Here is a 16839-nt window from a genome sequence, read left to right on the forward strand (position 1 = left end):
TTCTTTTACGTACTTACTTGCATAAAAAAAAAAAAAAAACAAAAGAAAGAGTCTAAGAGCTTGGTAAAATTCAGGAGAGTTTCCCTGTCTGACTTTGTTCTTCTCAGGAGACTGGTATATTTTCTTTGACCTGTTCCATGGATATTGCAATTAAACACTTTGTCACAGGAGATACTTAAAATGGACTACACATGCATTTAAATGGAAAAAGAGATATTTATAGAACAGACATCTTAAGTATGATTTCTTAATTTAGTCTGTTTGGGCATCAGTGCAGTGAAGGCATAACTAACTGCAGTAACTTCAGCTGCTTTGCCTCAGCCTCTGCTAGGACCATGGAAACCCAAGCTGTTGCCTCAAAATCTAGACCTCTAATACTTGGATGTCCCAAGGCTTAAATTTGCTAGGTGATTGACTAGTCCCAGGACCAGTAAAAAGACAATTAATATGTTTCTTATGCAGATTTTTCTCCTCCTTGCATATCTACCACTAACATAAAAATCCAAATATGTTCATTGCAAAAAAGTTAATGAAACCATCCTCAGTTTCAAATCTACTAAGCACATCTCTGAGTATGAGCAGAAAACCCCCTTGTTCTTTCTCCCTCCTCCCATCACATAAACTTACCTTTTAAATTTTCCTGATGGACTTGTGCTTTGTACTTGATTTTCTCCATGCTTACTTTGACAAAGTGAGGTTTTGTATTTGTCTTTTCTTTCACCAGAAGTCCAGTCTGTTCTCTCTAAACAAATGTCTGTTGTCTGAGCTGGCCTTAAGATGAGAAGGGGGGGTAAAAAAGCATTTTGCATTTTTTGAGTTTTAAAAAAAAAGGTTGTTCATACTAAAATGTTCCACAGCAGGCATAACATTTTTTTTCTCTGTTCTCCAGAGCTTAAAAAAGGGCCTAAGGGAACAAGGCACATAATGAGTAACCTGAGCAGGCAGTGTCTAACTGGTTTAAAACTTCTTAATCTCCCTAACTGGTGGGAACTGGAATTCACTGGTTAAGGTGAAGGTCATTCTCTTTGCTGGAAACAAGGCAGCTACAAAGTGCTGTAGTTTGGTCAGTTGAGATAAAATGAATCTTTAGTGTCTTAAAAGTTAGGTGTCATAAATGTCTAGACCAGTCAACTGCTTCATTTTCAGTAGAGGTGCAGTGGACATAGTATTTCTGCTCTTATTTTCTTCTTCTTCCTGAGGGATCTTAATTAGCAAATAAAAAATACTAAACCTTTAGACATACGATTAATTTCACTTGCAGTACTTAATGAGTGATAATTAATTTCTTCTTCTACTTCCTGGAAGCAATATGTAGCATTTTTTAGGCATGAATAAAACTGTTTTCTTTACCTTGCTTGACTTGGTTTCTTGACCTGGTTTAAATAGATATGGAGATCTTTCCTATCACCATTTCTAGTGAAAAAAGCATTGGAAAAAAAGTCAGTGGAAAAGTAGGGGAGGAAAACCCTCCAACAGAGAAGGTGATCTTTTGTGAAAGCAGGTATTGAAAGGTTACAGACATTCAACCAAGCACAGGAAACATTAATTGGAAGAAATGGTAAACTCTTGTATTCCTTCAAAGAAGAAACTTCTGGCAGTAAAGTGTGGAATGTAAAAAAAACCTGCACATCCTGGGCAATTCCTTTGCCTCACACTGACTGAACTAAAGATGTTTAAACTTCTAGCACTTGCCTCTTGTAGCTGTTCACCTCAGTCAGAAGCATTTTGCTGTAACAGCTTTAAGAGTGCAGAATCTTCCTGTGTGGGGATTCAGTCACTGACTCATCAATTCAGAAACAGAAAGCCTTCAAAGTGGAAGGTTGGAATTCAAGGATTTGAAGCATTAATATCTTAAGCAGTCCTGCATGGTACTTTAGAAGTGCTCTTTAACAAGTTACAGTGATCCAAGGCAGTGATCAGCTTGAGCCTGTCAGTCAGGCAACAGAGTTGATGAAGGTACTGGAATATCCTTCTCAGGACAGGCTCAGGGAGCTGGACCTGTTCAACCTTGAGAAGACTGAGAGGACCTTCTCAATGCCTGAGGATCTGAAGGGAGGGTGTCAGAGGATGCAGTCAGGTTTTTGGTGGTGCCAGGCAATAGGACAAGAGGCCATGGGGAGAAAATGATGAGCAGAAGTTCCACCTGAACATGGGGAAGAACTTCTTTCCTGTGCAGCGATCATGCACTGGAACAGATTGTCCAGAGAGGGTGTGGAGTCTCCCTCACTGGGGATATTCTAGAACACTCTGGAAGCAGATGTGCTCTGGGATGGCCCTGCTCAAGCAGGGAGGTGGGAGCGGGTCACCCACTGTGCTCCCATCCAGCCTTAGCCAGTGTGATTCTGTGTGGTTTGCACAGCTAAGTCAGGTGATGCCTGAGTTTGGAAGGGAAAAGACTTATTCAACTGAATTATTTTCTAAAAGTAGCTCACTGTTCAGCATCAAAAGCTATAAGATCACAGCTAATTTTTTTTTTTATTTTTTTTTTTTTTTTTTTTTTGCAATATTTTTTTTTTGCAATATTGATGTGAAACCAACTTGGTTTGAAGTAAAGGGAGCTATTTCTTTCTTACCTTGCTCACTGATGGGCCTGGATTGTGTCTTTTGGCAGTTTTGAACAGGATATGCTTTTAATATCATCAGGAATTGAAAGGAGTGGAGGATTGTGAGCATTGGTTGAGTTGCATAAAATAAGTGTAATTTAATTTCTGAAATGTAGTAGTAATGCAGAGTTTCTAGATGTATTTTTAGAAACCTAAGTAAGTTCAGAGGATGTGAGTGAAACAATGTATCTTTAAAATATGGAAAGTTTTAAATGTATAAAAGGATGAGATCTCTTAAAACTATGATCCTAGTATTTAATATTCTACCCTGTACTGAGATCCATTTAGTTCTTACATGAACTGAGGCTAATTTAACAAGAGATGGGAAGGTGGCTCTTAGGAACAGGGAGGTGATGAGTGTTTTTAAAATGCCTGGCTCTGCAGTGTGATGAGAACCATTATAATTCTGTGATTGGTGAATCACTGAAACATTCCTGTGGGGAGACTGATGGTTCAATGTTATTTGTCACAGAGTGCCACTGGTTAAAAATACTGACACTAAGAATGCATAGGCTGCTATTTCTTGTCCTGCCAGCTGTACTGCTATAGTTGCATGGGGTAGAAATGGGAAAACTCCAGGAAAGTTTCTTCACTCCTATTAGAATGAGTCTGAAAATAAAATGCATGGTGACTTTTGATGCATTGTTGGAATTGTGCACTATTTTTGGTGTTTGCAATGTTACCTTTAGGCTCTTTAAGTAGATAATCCTTTCTAAAGGCTAGTTCTGGTACCAGATGCGTTCTGTGGCCCATGTTACATCATTATTTAAATTCAGTTTGATGGCCAGTGGAACTAATCTCTGGCTTTTGAGTTACTGTGCATGAACTTAAAAATGAGTGTAGAACAATGATTTTCTACTGGAGTGGGAGCAGATTAAAGCAGAGGGTGCAACTAATACAATTTTACTTTTCAAAAACATGTTTTCCATACTGAAAATAGAAGACAGACACTTCTAGTATTGTGTCACTGTGGCATTTCTAAATTTATATAACTGAAATGTGTGTCTAGGCATGTCTGGTTTTGCTTTTTTTTGAAAGCCATTTTCAGGCTGAAGTCCCAATACAGCAAAGGACCACTGAGCTAGCTCGAGGTGCTCACATTAGAGGCAGCATCTCTGCTTCTCAGGGTGAGGTTAAAGAACTGTGTGTGACAGATGCAACTGATCTTACTTTTATGCTTGTGTGCAAGAGTAAAAGAGTTAATACCTGATCTACTTGTCCAGTCAGACTTTGTTTCAGAAGAACCTCTCTCCTCATACTGTTTGTTTCTAAACAAGGCCCTTTTCACTGTTCCATGCACCGATACACTAATTGTCAGCCAGACGTGCACTGAGAAACTCTGTCCTGGTTACAACATTTCCTTTTCTGAAGCTTGATGGATTTATTCTATATATTAAAATTGCTACAATTACAGTAGCTGTTGTGATTAATTAATAACTTTTTTTAAAATTGAGAAAATATTCTTAGCTTCAGATTCTTTGGACTTCTAAAATAAGCAGATAGTTTATTTACCTGGTGGTTCTGATGAGCAGTAGACTTCCATGTCTTAAATAAAAACTTCAAATAATTTTTTTGCTGTGCTGGATCACTTGTCAGGGGGGTAGCTCTGAGCTCTAGTATATATTCTGCAATAGTAGTATATATTCTGAGTAGTGTATATTCTGCAGTAGTGCATAGCATTTTATTACCATCACAAATACAGTGACTTCAGTTACTCCCTTTGTCTTGAGAGTGCTGGAAAGGCTTGCAGCCAGGAATCTCTAAGAAGAGTTATGACTAGTTCCTGTTCAAACTTAAGTGTGTGGGAGTGAAGTAACAGAACTGCAGCCTACTAGAGTAGTCCTGTAAGGCTTTGAATGCTGTAAAGTCTCTGGCTTTAGTAGATAAAAGTACAGTATTGAGACACTAACAGAGAAGTTGGTTAAGTAGGCAGTGTCAGTATTCTCCAGTTCTTAGGCTTGCAGATCACCTGTAGGATATGTTTGTGAAGGTGATAGGAAGCAAAGATTGCTCATGGAATGAGGAGTCTGTTTTATTCTTTTCACCAAAACTTCTCTCATGCAAATTTAGCTTCAGGAAGAAGCAATTAAGTTTGAGTGTGTCCATCAAGATATATCTTGCATGTATAACAACTCGAGTTCTGTGCATCTATCAATTTGTTGTTGTGATTGACCTCTAATTTTTTTTGTTAATGCCTCAAAATGTTTTTGAGATTAGGTGGTAAATTGAAGAGGAAGAGTATCTGCATTGCAGTGAGCAGGCCTGTATAAATTCCACAGCATTGCCATTGTCTTCACAGTGTGATTCTGAACTCAGGGCACACATGCTTACCTGTTGGTGTGGAAAAAAATAAGGATCATGATGAGACTTAAATAACTTACACACCTGCACTGCAGAGGGTGAAGGCCAGTTGCTTAAGATGTTTCAGTGGCATGGAGCTCTCAAATAGATGAGATAGGAAATTTTGATGTGGATGCTGGTACAGCCGTCAAGTTCAAGAGGTGTTGGGCTCAAAACACGCAGTTGTTGTTTCTGATCAGAAGGGAAGACAGCAAAGCCTGTCCTGGCCTGAGCAGTGCCTCATGAGCTGGCTCTGGCTCACTGAAGCTTTCATCTGCTCCCACTGCTTGCATTGCAGCAATGCTGTTTACTCTGCTAGGATAGTGATCTGGTACAGAGTTTATTCTGCAGGATTTACCAGTTTAATTCTTGGCAGAATTATCAATTGTCCAGAATTAATTGCTATGAAAATACTGACATCAGTGAAACTAAATTGTACTTCTGTTTAATATGTTGCATTTCTATTTCTTTATAAAAACTACTCTAGTTTGTTTGCTTTTTAACCAGAACAAGAAAATCAATCCTCTGTAGGCAAACCATGTGTCTCTTGAACTGAATACATGTTTAGCTGAAGTCTTTCTTTTCATATTATGTATTCAGTTGAACTGGAGTGAGAATTATCAAACAGTTCCAGGGATATACTGTGTGAAATAAGGAAAGAACTAAATCTGAAAGATTGTTCCTAGAACAGGCAGCAGGATTAAGATGAATGATTAGAGGTGGTGAAATGGTTAAGCATGCAGGTTTTGAGGGCTGGGTAACTAATTAATTGCAGGTAGTGAAATTTAGGAGATCACGGGGTAAACCAATTTAAATGCTGTATATACCATAGCCTGAGGGCTTCTTTGGGACTGGGGCAAAGAGGTTGGATCTGTTTTTTCCACTGCAATCATACTCTCTCTAAATTCCTGAATTAATGGTTTGTGGCAGCCTGGGACTGGCTCAAACTAGAATGGTAACAGCTTAGCAGAAAGGAAATATAGACACTTTAATTACTTTGTTTGTGTGATTTGACTTTGCTGCTGGTGCTATTAGTTTCTAGACTGCAATGTTAGAACATTTTGTTTGAGAAGATCAATCAGTTACTGTAGAATTCTTTCCAGGCTCTTAGAATTACAGCATCTTTGAAAAGAGCCAAACAAGGGTTATGGTTCTACTGGGACAGGTAGACTTGACTTGTCAAAAGCTGAAATGTTGAATGTTTTTTTGCAGGTCATGCTGTGTACCCCAGAAAAGTGTAGCCTTAATTGTGTGGAATGTTGCTTTTGCAACACTGATGGTGTATACTATAAAAACACCACTGGTGTAATTGCGGTGTACTTGAGGAACTGAAGTTATTTTAGGGTGAAAAGTGATCTTGATAATTCTAAATTGCATTTTATAGCAGTTCATCACAACTAGTTTGTCAACGTTCGTTTGCTAAGTTCATCTTGAAAATTGTATGTGTGGTCTTTCTTAGCATTGCTCCTTACCATAAAAAACCCAAACCCTGAAGCTATGGCCATCATTTGATTATTAAACAGGTTTTACAATGATGGCTTGGAACTAGGTATCAGAAAAAAATAAAAATTGAACTTCAGGTTGAGGTCTGAAGTCTAGCAAGAGATACTAGAAAATACAACTCTGGATTGTTTGTGAGCATGTGGTGTAAACCAAGCAACAATGCAGCTCTCTAACGTTGTCCAGCAGTTTAAAAATCATCTTCAAATCTCTGTGCCCTTACATTAATGAAAAAAGGAAAGGAAATTAGATGGTGTTGCCACTGGTAGCAAACTGCATTATACTCTTGTAGTGCTGACTTGTGTTTAGTTAGGCTGAATGGCAGTCAGCTGTGTGTGTGCTGCTTGTAGCTCTGTGGAAGGGAGAGGAGAAGCAGCAGCTGCCTTCACTCCCTTGCACAGCACACTGACCGAATTACTTGCCCTGGTCAAAGAGGAACTTCTGCAGCAGCAGGAGGGAACTGCATGATGATCACACTCACAGCCTTAAACTCTTGCAAAAAAGCTGGGTGGAGAGTAGGCAGAGCAGCCAGGTGGGTGGGTGGGGACATCCAGGAAGTAAAGGATCCCTCTGCTGTCACTTCTTCCTCCTCTTGCAGCTGGCTGAGCAGGCAGAAAGGGACGTGATTTCCTCCTGCTTATATTGATTCTTTCTAATCAGTATTAGAGTGATTAAAGCAGATATTGAGCTCAAATCTCTGCAGCCTCATGTACTGGACTTGGAAAATAACAAGAGATGTCAAAGAGAAAACAATGCTCCCTTCTAACCTTGATGTCTGCTTTCCTTCTGCTGTGCGTTAAGTCCACAGCCCAGTGGAGACCCATCGGAAAATAGCACCTTGCTAACTCTGTGGTGTGTGTGCCTCTCTTTTCCTGATGGATTTCACAAAAAGAGAGATCTGTCCCATATTTGTAATTGTTAATTCCCACTGTTGCTGCTCTCACAAGGATTGTGCTAAAGAGGTAAGTAAGAATTTCAGCTCTGTCAAGTGCGTGTAGCCACAGGAAAATATTTTGGAGGTGAATCAGAGTTCTCTGCAAATCTTTTGAACTGCTTTACATTTGCATAGCTTGCTTCTTCAGCTTTTAAACTTGACTTCACTTTTTCCCCTGTAATTTTTTAAAATGTAAATTAAAATCTTGGCCATCACGGCAGGAATATTAATGGATTCTGCTATTTTCCACCTATGGTTTTGTTCCAAATCTAAGCATTTTTATTAAATTTAGACTGTCTGAGGGTATGTAGCAGTTCATCTACCTTCATTTTGATTTGTTGTAGAAGTTAAACAGCATTGACTGTACATTCTCTAATGAAGTAAATGATGTTTTCTGTATCTCTTGCATTAGAACAAGATGTCTAACTACTGACTCAGTAATCTAGTGATCTAATTAATGCAAAATATTATGTATTTCTAGGTAAAAAGTTGTGGAAGAGTTCTGTGTAGCTTATATTTTGGGGTTTAAAACTTTCCTGGAAATTTAGTGTTTTTAAAAATACATAACTTACCTTTAGTTCATCAAATGACTCTATATGTTGATTTTTGGAACATGTTTTTTCACCTGGTTAAAATCTGATAAAATCACAAACTTTATCACATCTAACATACGTAAAATAGGAAATCTTTCTTATGCTTAACATGCAAACTGTGAGTTTTTAGTTTTGTATCTGTGGCTACCTACATAAACTTCCATATTTTAGAGGTGTTCTCAAAGTCTAAGTGTTTAGTGATTTTTATTTTAAATTGGTGCTTCTTTCAAAATAAGCAGTTCTGCCCTGACAGTCCTTCTGTAAGCCTGAGAGCTCAAGCAGCAGTGTAGCAAACTTCAGCTCACTGGAAGCTGCTGCTGCCTTTTTTGGTTGGATTTGTTTCAAGTCTGATACATGCTGTGATTTGGTTCATTATGCAACTGTATTAATGTGTTTGCTGGCAAAATAAAGGAAATTACACTGGTGTGGGACTGGGAAATGGAGAAAAGGATGCTGTTGCTTTCAGCAGCACTGTCAGCTTGTGCAATTTTAGAACAGTAGCTTGAGAAAATGTTGATTTTTTTTTTCATTTGTGCCTGTTATACCTGTCCACTCTTTTTTTTTTTTTTTTTTTTTTTTTGCAAGGGCTCTTCTTGCTGTTTCTTTAGCAAACTTGTAAATAATGCTAGTGGGATTTGGCTGTTTAGTTTTTAATGAACTGCTACTGGGAAACAGGACTAGTAGATTAGGATTTGAGTTTTCCTGTGGTTGTTCTAAGGAGTTAGGGGAGCAGAGTGGCACATAGGAATGTGACCACTTTTAGTGTGGTAAAACCAGGAAACACTGTCTGGCTTAACATTTCCTTGAGTGCCTTTGGGTTCAGAAACTGCTGAAGGTATGCTTGGCTGCCCAGCTCGTGCAATCTGAAGAACACATCAAGGTTATGTGAATTTCAGGGCCTGGCCTCCCTTGGGTTTCTGTGTGATGGCAGATTAAGCTGTGTAGGCAGCTCTGGTTAGAAAAGATTTTACTGATTTATTGAGTTTTAATCATTTATAGTGCCCCTGTCTTGTTTGAAACTTCCATTTCTGCTTGCAGGAGGGAACAAAAGGGTTTGAAAAGTTGATGAACTTCAGTATCTGGGGAGTGCTTGTCCAGAGCTGGAGAGGAGGCTTAGGCAGCCCTTCTCAGGGACTGTGGAGCAAAGTGAGAAATAGGGAGCTGCCTGAACACAGAATCCCAGGCCCTAGTGTGATTTCTCCCAGATTTTCCGAGGAGCAGTTGGAACATGGAAACTTTGCTAAAGGAGGCTGGCAGGAGCTTCACTTTTTAAGTGTACTCTTGGTTTGGAATTCATACAATGGGGTATTGTAAAATGGTCCTCATGGAAGGGCCTGAAAATTTTGGACAAGTGTTTAATTTCTTTCAGTAGTGAGAAATGCAGGGTAGCAGACTGAATTACTGATTTGAAAATCTATCCTTTAACTTTTCAGGCTCTGTGCAAGAACAGAGCATGTGGTACAATAATTAACAAGAAAAATCAAGTCATCAAATCCTGGCTTTGTTATGCTGATATTTTTCTGTACCAGTTGTCTTCCTTTTCTGTACTAGTGGTCTTCCCCATGTTGGCTTTTAGTTTTCTGAAATGAGATTGTCACGGATCTGACATCATCCTTCTGCTGCCACAGTGTAAATGAATGTCAGTGCAGGCTGCTATGTCTGAGGCTTGAGCTATTTAAGACTTACATGTGTTAAACTTGGGCAAATTTAGATGGGAATATATGCAGTAAGGAGTTGAATAATTATTGCATAGGTTATATATGTTATACAGGAGAGCATTTAATTATATATAGAAATAGCTATATTCCATATATATAAACCTGAACTTCTGGGACTATTTTAAGTGTGGTCATAATGAAAGGTGGCACCTTTGACAAGTCAATTATATGAGCAGAGTTTTTAAAATCCATTTAGAGTGGAGAGCTCTGTGTCCTGCTTGGAAGCTGGAGGTTTATATAAGGCCTGGTTACAGTCTGAAACCTACCCATCCAAACTTGGGTCTGATGTTTTATCACCTGGGGCATTGATTTTCTTAAGGCTTAATAGTCAGCAAAGCTTCTAAAAGTATTGAGCTAATGTTAATTGGCAGGCTGTGTCTCAGTGCTTATTCTAGTCTAGTCTGCAGTTCTGTGAATTTCAATTGCTAGAGTTTCACAAGGGCAAATTCTAGACCAAAGAAATAGATAACCTTCCTGTTATAAGAGCATACTGGTTTTTATAAAATAAATTGTTTCCTTTCTGCAGTGAGAGGTTTTTGTGTTGGCTTTTTTTTTTTTTTAAGAACTTTGACTACAGGGTCATTATGTGCAAAGACTGGGGTTTCAACTCAAACTTTTCTGTTTCAAGGCTTGTTTCCTGCTCACAATAGAGGAATGGGGAAGGATCATGTCTTGGTGTAACCAGTAGTTTGTAGGATACTGGGAGAAGTTTCTGTTTAGGGCAGGAATCACAGTGCTTGTACTGCTGCTTGATTTATTTCTGTACTTCAGAGCTGTGGTTTTCACTTTGTGTTTAGTTGTCATTCAGCAGTGACACAGGGTCAGATGTATCAGGTGTATAATTTCAGGATTGCTTACCTTGAAAACACCAGCTCTGTTGAAACATTTGAACAGCATGTCTTCATTCTCTCTCATTCTGCTGTTTTAAATACAGAATTTGAGACTAAAGGCTGAATCAAGTAAAATTGGGTGCCAGATTTTGTTGTGGACAATTGGCCCCAAAATACCACTTTTGGCTGTGATTAAGTGATGAAGCTTGGCTCTCTGCCTGAAATGTTTTTCAGAATTCCCAGATGGTCACATCTCATGGCATGTTTTACTGCTTTGGGTGATTTATCTTATTTAGGCTTTGTTTTCCTTTCTCCCTGTAGTTTAGAGTGTATTGGAAAAAGGGTTGCTGTGTATTGTGGAAGGGCTTTTGTACAGCCTGTATGGTAAGCTCATTTCCCTGAACTCACAACAGCAGTGATGCAGATGTGTGGTTTGGGCATAGTGGGGCTTTGGGGGAGAGCTAAGATGCTGGAAGGTTTTTGTTTTGTTTTGTTTTAAACACTGGACAAGTTATTTAATGATCCAGTCAGATCATCCTGGGCTAAGGTTTTTCCTGTAAAAAAATTACTTCATATAATGGCAGGTTGGAAACATTTTGGGAAGCAACAGGATGCTTTGAAGACTGTTAAATTAATGCTGTGGTTTCTGGCATTAGTGTTACATAGGAGCCATTTCCTTCCATTCTCAGTCCAGTCTGTGTACTTCCCTCTAACCTGCACAACTTCCATGGAAACTGAGAATTCTCCTATCATAACTTGAGCACCCAAGTGCCAATGCCTTCTGTTACAAAAACGTAGCTGGGAGATGGGAAGGGGTGTGTGTGGAACATTTGCAAAAGTCACTAAGAAACAAATGAGCAGTAGTGCTGGGGTCAGACTTTTCCTTAATTTACACTGGTTACTTAGATCAGTTATCTAGAGAGTAAAAATAGGTGGTTTGTCAACACAATCAAACCTTTAATCAAATGGGCCTTGCAGTTTCTCAGTTGTTACTTGTGTGTTTCAGGGTGTCAAGCCAGCCAGCTTTGATAAAGTAGCAATCCCTGAAGTGAAGGAGATTATTGAGGGATGCATTCGGCAAAACAAAGGTGAAAGGTAAGTACTTGCTTTGCAGGTAAAGGTACCAGCTGCTGTCTGAGGCCTTTATGTCCTTATGATGATACCAAATGCAGTTAGTTCCTGGGGTCTTTGTTGTTCTGGTGAAAGTTGGGAAGCCAGTATTACTTCTGCAGCTTCTGATTTTTGCTAGATTCCTATTCAGTGATTAAGAGGATTAACAGTGTCAGGAAAAGTGCAAATGCCATAGTAACCATGCATGTCAGTTTATTCAGAAATTCTATTGCCTTTATTAAAACTTTGACCTAATAAGCAGAGTAGTGGAGGACAGTCCTCCTGGGTCTCCAGGTGTTTGGATTGGTTGGTTGTTCTGTAATCCTTTTGAATATTTTGTCCCTTTGATTCTGTTGGTACGATTGATCATTTTGAGGAGTCCAAGTTTTAAATTCTTGTTGGTCATTTTTACCCATATTTTCTGCAAGATAACTTCTACTTCAGGTGATTAACTTACACCATTACAGGAAATCTGTAGCTGTGCTGATGGCTTGTTTGTGGGATTTGTTTTGTTTTCTGCTTTTAAATGGTTGTTGCTCACTGAATGTCGATTTCAGACTGTTTCAGCTTTCGTCCACCCTTTGGCTGCCCTCTAGTCCATTCAGAACTGGTTTTGTTCATGGATGTTTATTCATCCCATTTTATTAACTCTTGAAGTTTTACATCTGATGGTGTTGCTCTGTATTTTTAGTTTCAGTTCTTTTTCTTGTTTTTAAACAATCTGGTGTTTTTTTCTCATTTGAAGTTAAGTCATGTGCAACAACAAAATTATTTCTTGCCATTTAGTTTATGCTGTTAACTACAATTGTTAATGATGTGTTTGTAAATCTCTTTTGTACCTTCAGGACAAAGCTTCTAATTACACCCAACAGAATGCATATGAGATGGTTCAAAACAGCATAAAATTTAGAGAATAAATCAGGGGAACATCTGGCAAGGTTATTCCTTAATATTTTATGAAGTCCTGCTAGCTGAATGTGCTTTCTACATTCTTTCCCAATATCTAGATATGCTATTAAGGACCTTTTGAATCATGCTTTCTTCCAAGAAGAAACTGGAGTACGGGTAGAACTTGCAGAGGAAGATGATGGAGAAAAAATTGCCATTAAACTCTGGCTCCGAATTGAAGACATCAAAAAACTCAAGGGCAAATATAAAGATAATGAGGCAATAGAGTTTTCATTTGATTTGGAAAGAGATGTCCCAGAGGATGTGGCACAGGAAATGGTAAGTGCTGGTGGTCTGACAAAGCTCTGGAAGTCGTGCTGTTCTGTGACAGTGGAATGTGGTCTGTCAGCCTCTGCCATTGCTGTTACTGTCTAGAAATAAACGAGTTCACAAGTGTGTAGATGAGTACTGCCAGAAAGAGCTTTGTTGTAGAGCTGGGACAGGGGCTGTCTGTGGCAGTGTGAATTCTGTGAATGTATCCTCCTTCAGGTGGAGTCTGGCTATGTCTGTGAAGGGGATCACAAGACAATGGCGAAGGCTATCAAGGACAGGGTATCTTTGATTAAGCGCAAGCGAGAGCAGCGCCAGTCGGTGCAAGAAGAACAGGAGAACATACTTCAGGAAGAAGGTAGTCAGAAGCAGCAGCTGGAGCAGCAGCAGCCATCAAGTGCTTCCCATGCAGGGTCAAAGCATCCCCAGTCTGTCACTGGTACTACTCCTGTCCCTACTGCTTCAGCGTCTGTTTCTACACAAGTGGAGCCTGAAGAGCCGGAAGCTGATCAGCACCAACAGCTGCAGTTCCAGCAACCCAGTATATCTGTTCTTTGTAAGTGCCTCAGTCAGCTTCTTTAGGAACTCTTGCACTTACACAGTTCCTCCCTTCAGCTTTATGGTTTTGGTGGTTATAGCAGTAAATGCCCTAAGATGGTGCTGTCTGCCATTGCTGCTGCTGAAGAACAGTAGGCCACTAGAAAGCACAGCAACATAAGATGCATTCCTGTGGCTTAGCTGAGCTAAGGCTTGGCACAATTCACAGCCCAGTCTTAGCACAAAATGGTTTCTTTTTGTTTCAAGGCAATATACTGAATGAACTGGGGCACCTCAAGCATGAGCACCTGCCCTTGGTTTTGCTGCCCTCCTACAGGGATGGTGTATTCTGGCCCTGCAGAAGGCTGTATGCTCCTGCACCAGTGCAGATCAGGCTATGAAAACCACTTGTCTGAATCCTTGTTAACTTTTAAAGTGGAAATGAGATTAATCTGCAAGTAGTTCAGCTCATAATTTCCTTTCTGAAAAGTCTTGATTTTGTTTTACCTACTGTACATGAAAAGATGAATTTATAATCATACCTTTTCTTCTGCCATCCCAGCATTTGAATCAGTATTTGAATAATGATGAAAGGTGACGGCTTCTGTATTAGAATGATGAAGTTAAAAAGCAAATTACTGTCTGCTCTTAGATAACCAGGATTTTAAATTGGCTATTATGCCTAGTTCACTACTGTGCCTACATGGTGCATCTGCCAGCCAGCACAGCACAGTTGTTTTAAATGTCTGTGTAAAATTAAATTAAAATAATGATTAATAAACCTTGAAAGAGCATTCATAACAATGTGGAATTTAGGTTTCTGTTTCTAGTCTAGCCTTTTGTAGGAAATATAGTTTGTTCTTAAATATGCTCCCAAAGAACTCCTGATATTAGTAATTTTTTAAGGGTTTTAGGGGAAGGCATAATGGAGGAAAAAATTTTTTTAAAATCAGCTTAAATATTACAAGAAGTGAAATGCTAATAAAGGTCCACGTGACAAGGCACAAAAATCAATTTAATATTTGATCAGTTATAGGATCTTTAAAATTTTTAATCCAGACCACAGTTCTTGAGATGCATATTTTTATCCTTAACTTTTGCAGCTGATGGAACAGTTGACAGTGGCCAGGGGTCATCTGTGTACACTGAGTCTGTGAGCAGTCAGCAGGCTGTGTCCTATGGTTCCCAGCATGAGCAGTCAGTCTCAAGCACTGGAGTCCAGGGATACCCAGCTTCAGTTGGCCAAGTGCAGTCCCAGCAGCATGGAGGTTATCAGCCACCTGCAGCGGTAAGCCACAGCTCACAGCACTGCAAATGCATGGAATTGCTTGGTTCTGTATGTCTGGTGAAAGGTGAGAGGAAATCTGCCAGGCCATCTTCCATGTGTGTTTTGTTTTGCATAGGATACAGATTCTGCATGGGTTCAGGGGCTGGTTTTCTGGGTTTTTTTTTGTTTTTTTTTTTTTTTTTTTTTTTGCAAGATGACTGATTTTAGAGGATGAGGTTGGAAAGTGCAAGACCATCTTTGCCTTTAAAGCTTTTATTTAATCTTGGCTGCAGTTAAGCAGAATAATAGGTTAGTTGGTTTTGTGAAGGGAAGTAACATCCTCAGAACAAGACTACCTCTTGAAAATAAACATTTAATCTTGCTTGGGAAGGTGGTGTGTGAATGTGTATATGAAGTTACCAGGGATCAAGCTGCTGGTTTAGTTTGAAGAAGGGATTAGAGTAATTGATGCCACTGTATGAAATTGCTTTGTGTGTTCTGTGAGACTTTGATTACAGATATTGCAGGTAAGACTTTTTTAACTGTTACAGAATGTTGCATGTGAGAGCTCCAGACTGAAAAGACCCCACATCCTTGTTCCCAGTTTTATTTCTAGCTTGTGTTGATTTCCTCATCATGTGTATTCCTTTTCCCTGGAAAGTCTGCACTGGGCACAAATACTTTTCCTACTATGTTCATTTGTGTTGCCCTTTTATTTTGGTATGTTTTTTCCTTGGTATGTTTTTAGATCTGAGTAAGAGAGTATGCAGAAATCTATTCTAGTTCTGGAGTAGAACTTCTGCTACTTTTATATTGTCTTCAGTGGTTCCCTTGTCGCTTGTTTTTTACACAGATAAAAATCCAAGATTGAGGCAGACATTATGGTATAATGTAGTAACACCATAAAGGAGAAGATGTGACACTTAAAATTGAGGGTCCTCACTTCTTCTGGTACCTGTGGTTGTAGGCTTTATTACAGAATCACTGTGACTAGGATTTTGGCAAACAGGCTGCTATCACTCACAATCAAAGCATCTCCATCTTTTTCAAAGACATTTAACCTGAGATGTGTGGTACTGTTAGTCCTTGATGATGAGTTCCTAATCCTTCTAAACAAGCTGCTCTTCTGGGTAAGCCATATTTTGGAGCGTGGGCACAAACTGGGCCAGAAGCCATGTCACTCTTGGGATGGCTGGCTTCCAGGTTGAAAGACCAGAATCTTTTGGGAGGAGGAGGGAGAGCAACAAGCACATGATAAAGGAATAGCTAAGCTGTGTAGTTTGCTGCAAAAACGTGCTCAATGCTGTATGATAACAGTGATACCAAGAGGCTGGCAGACTACAGGGACTACTGACCCTTTGTTGGGAAGGGCTGACAGGTTGAAGTTATATTGACAACTGAAGTAATGGCCTTAAAAAGAATCACAGAAATCAATTTGATCAGGACAAGAACAAGGTTGGTGCTTTAACTGGAATAATCAGCTACACAAGTACATAATGAGTAACCACTGGCTAGGCAGCCATTTTGCAAAATAAATTTTTAAAAAGGTAGGGATTACATTGGACCACAAGCTGGACATGGTCAAAAACATCATGCTGTCATTAAAAAGTCAAACATCCCATTATATGAAATAGTAGTTCTGCTCTTGGCTATTGGTAAGTCTATCCTGGACACCATGGTTGAGTGAATTTGGAGGGTGGCTTGGGAGAAAATTCAGAGGAGAGTGTTAAATAAAACCCAGGAGAAATACAAAAAATATGGTTCATGTGGGAAGACTAAAATAATTGAGTCTATACATGACAAGCTTGAGGAGGAAGTTCTAAAAGGCTGCTATGAAATAAGGAGAGACTGATCAGATCACAACATTGTTGTTAGTTAGAATAAGGAATGATAAGCCTAAATTGCAGCATGAATTATTGTTTGGGAAGGGGTTTATTTAATACTCAACAAAAATAGATAAGTATTGTAGTTTCCTTCAGTGCAGATGTTCCTGAACTATTCAGATAAATTAGTCAGGAATGATATATAGCTACTCGTGCCTTGGAATAGATGATGTATTTAGTTAACCATTTGAGTTCTTTTCTACCTCTCTCCCAAATTTGTAATCAATTTAGCAATATTTCTCACAACAGAAATCTTGAAAGTCAGATCTCCACTGAATATCTTGCTATTTTCTCTCTGGAGGTCTG

At 39.2% G+C, this 16839-nt stretch overlaps 1 protein-coding gene across 9 annotated transcripts in view; it reads left to right on the forward strand.

Moving 5' to 3' along the window:
* The window catches only part of WNK1 (WNK lysine deficient protein kinase 1), a 98061-nt gene that overhangs the window by 42849 nt on the left and 38373 nt on the right, over window positions 1-16839 (forward strand). For all 9 annotated transcript variants that reach the window (XM_084206947.1, XM_084206949.1, XM_084206948.1 and 6 more), the window contains exons 5-8: window positions 11525-11613; window positions 12636-12855; window positions 13066-13402; window positions 14487-14671. In XM_084206947.1, the coding sequence (XP_084063073.1) occupies window positions 11525-11613; window positions 12636-12855; window positions 13066-13402; window positions 14487-14671 (831 nt within the window). The remainder of the gene's footprint in view (window positions 1-11524; window positions 11614-12635; window positions 12856-13065; window positions 13403-14486; window positions 14672-16839) is intronic.

The sequence above is a fragment of the Fringilla coelebs genome, assembly GCF_963513975.1.
Source record: "Fringilla coelebs genome assembly, chromosome: 5".
In the NCBI taxonomy this organism is placed as follows: Eukaryota; Metazoa; Chordata; class Aves; order Passeriformes; family Fringillidae; genus Fringilla; species Fringilla coelebs.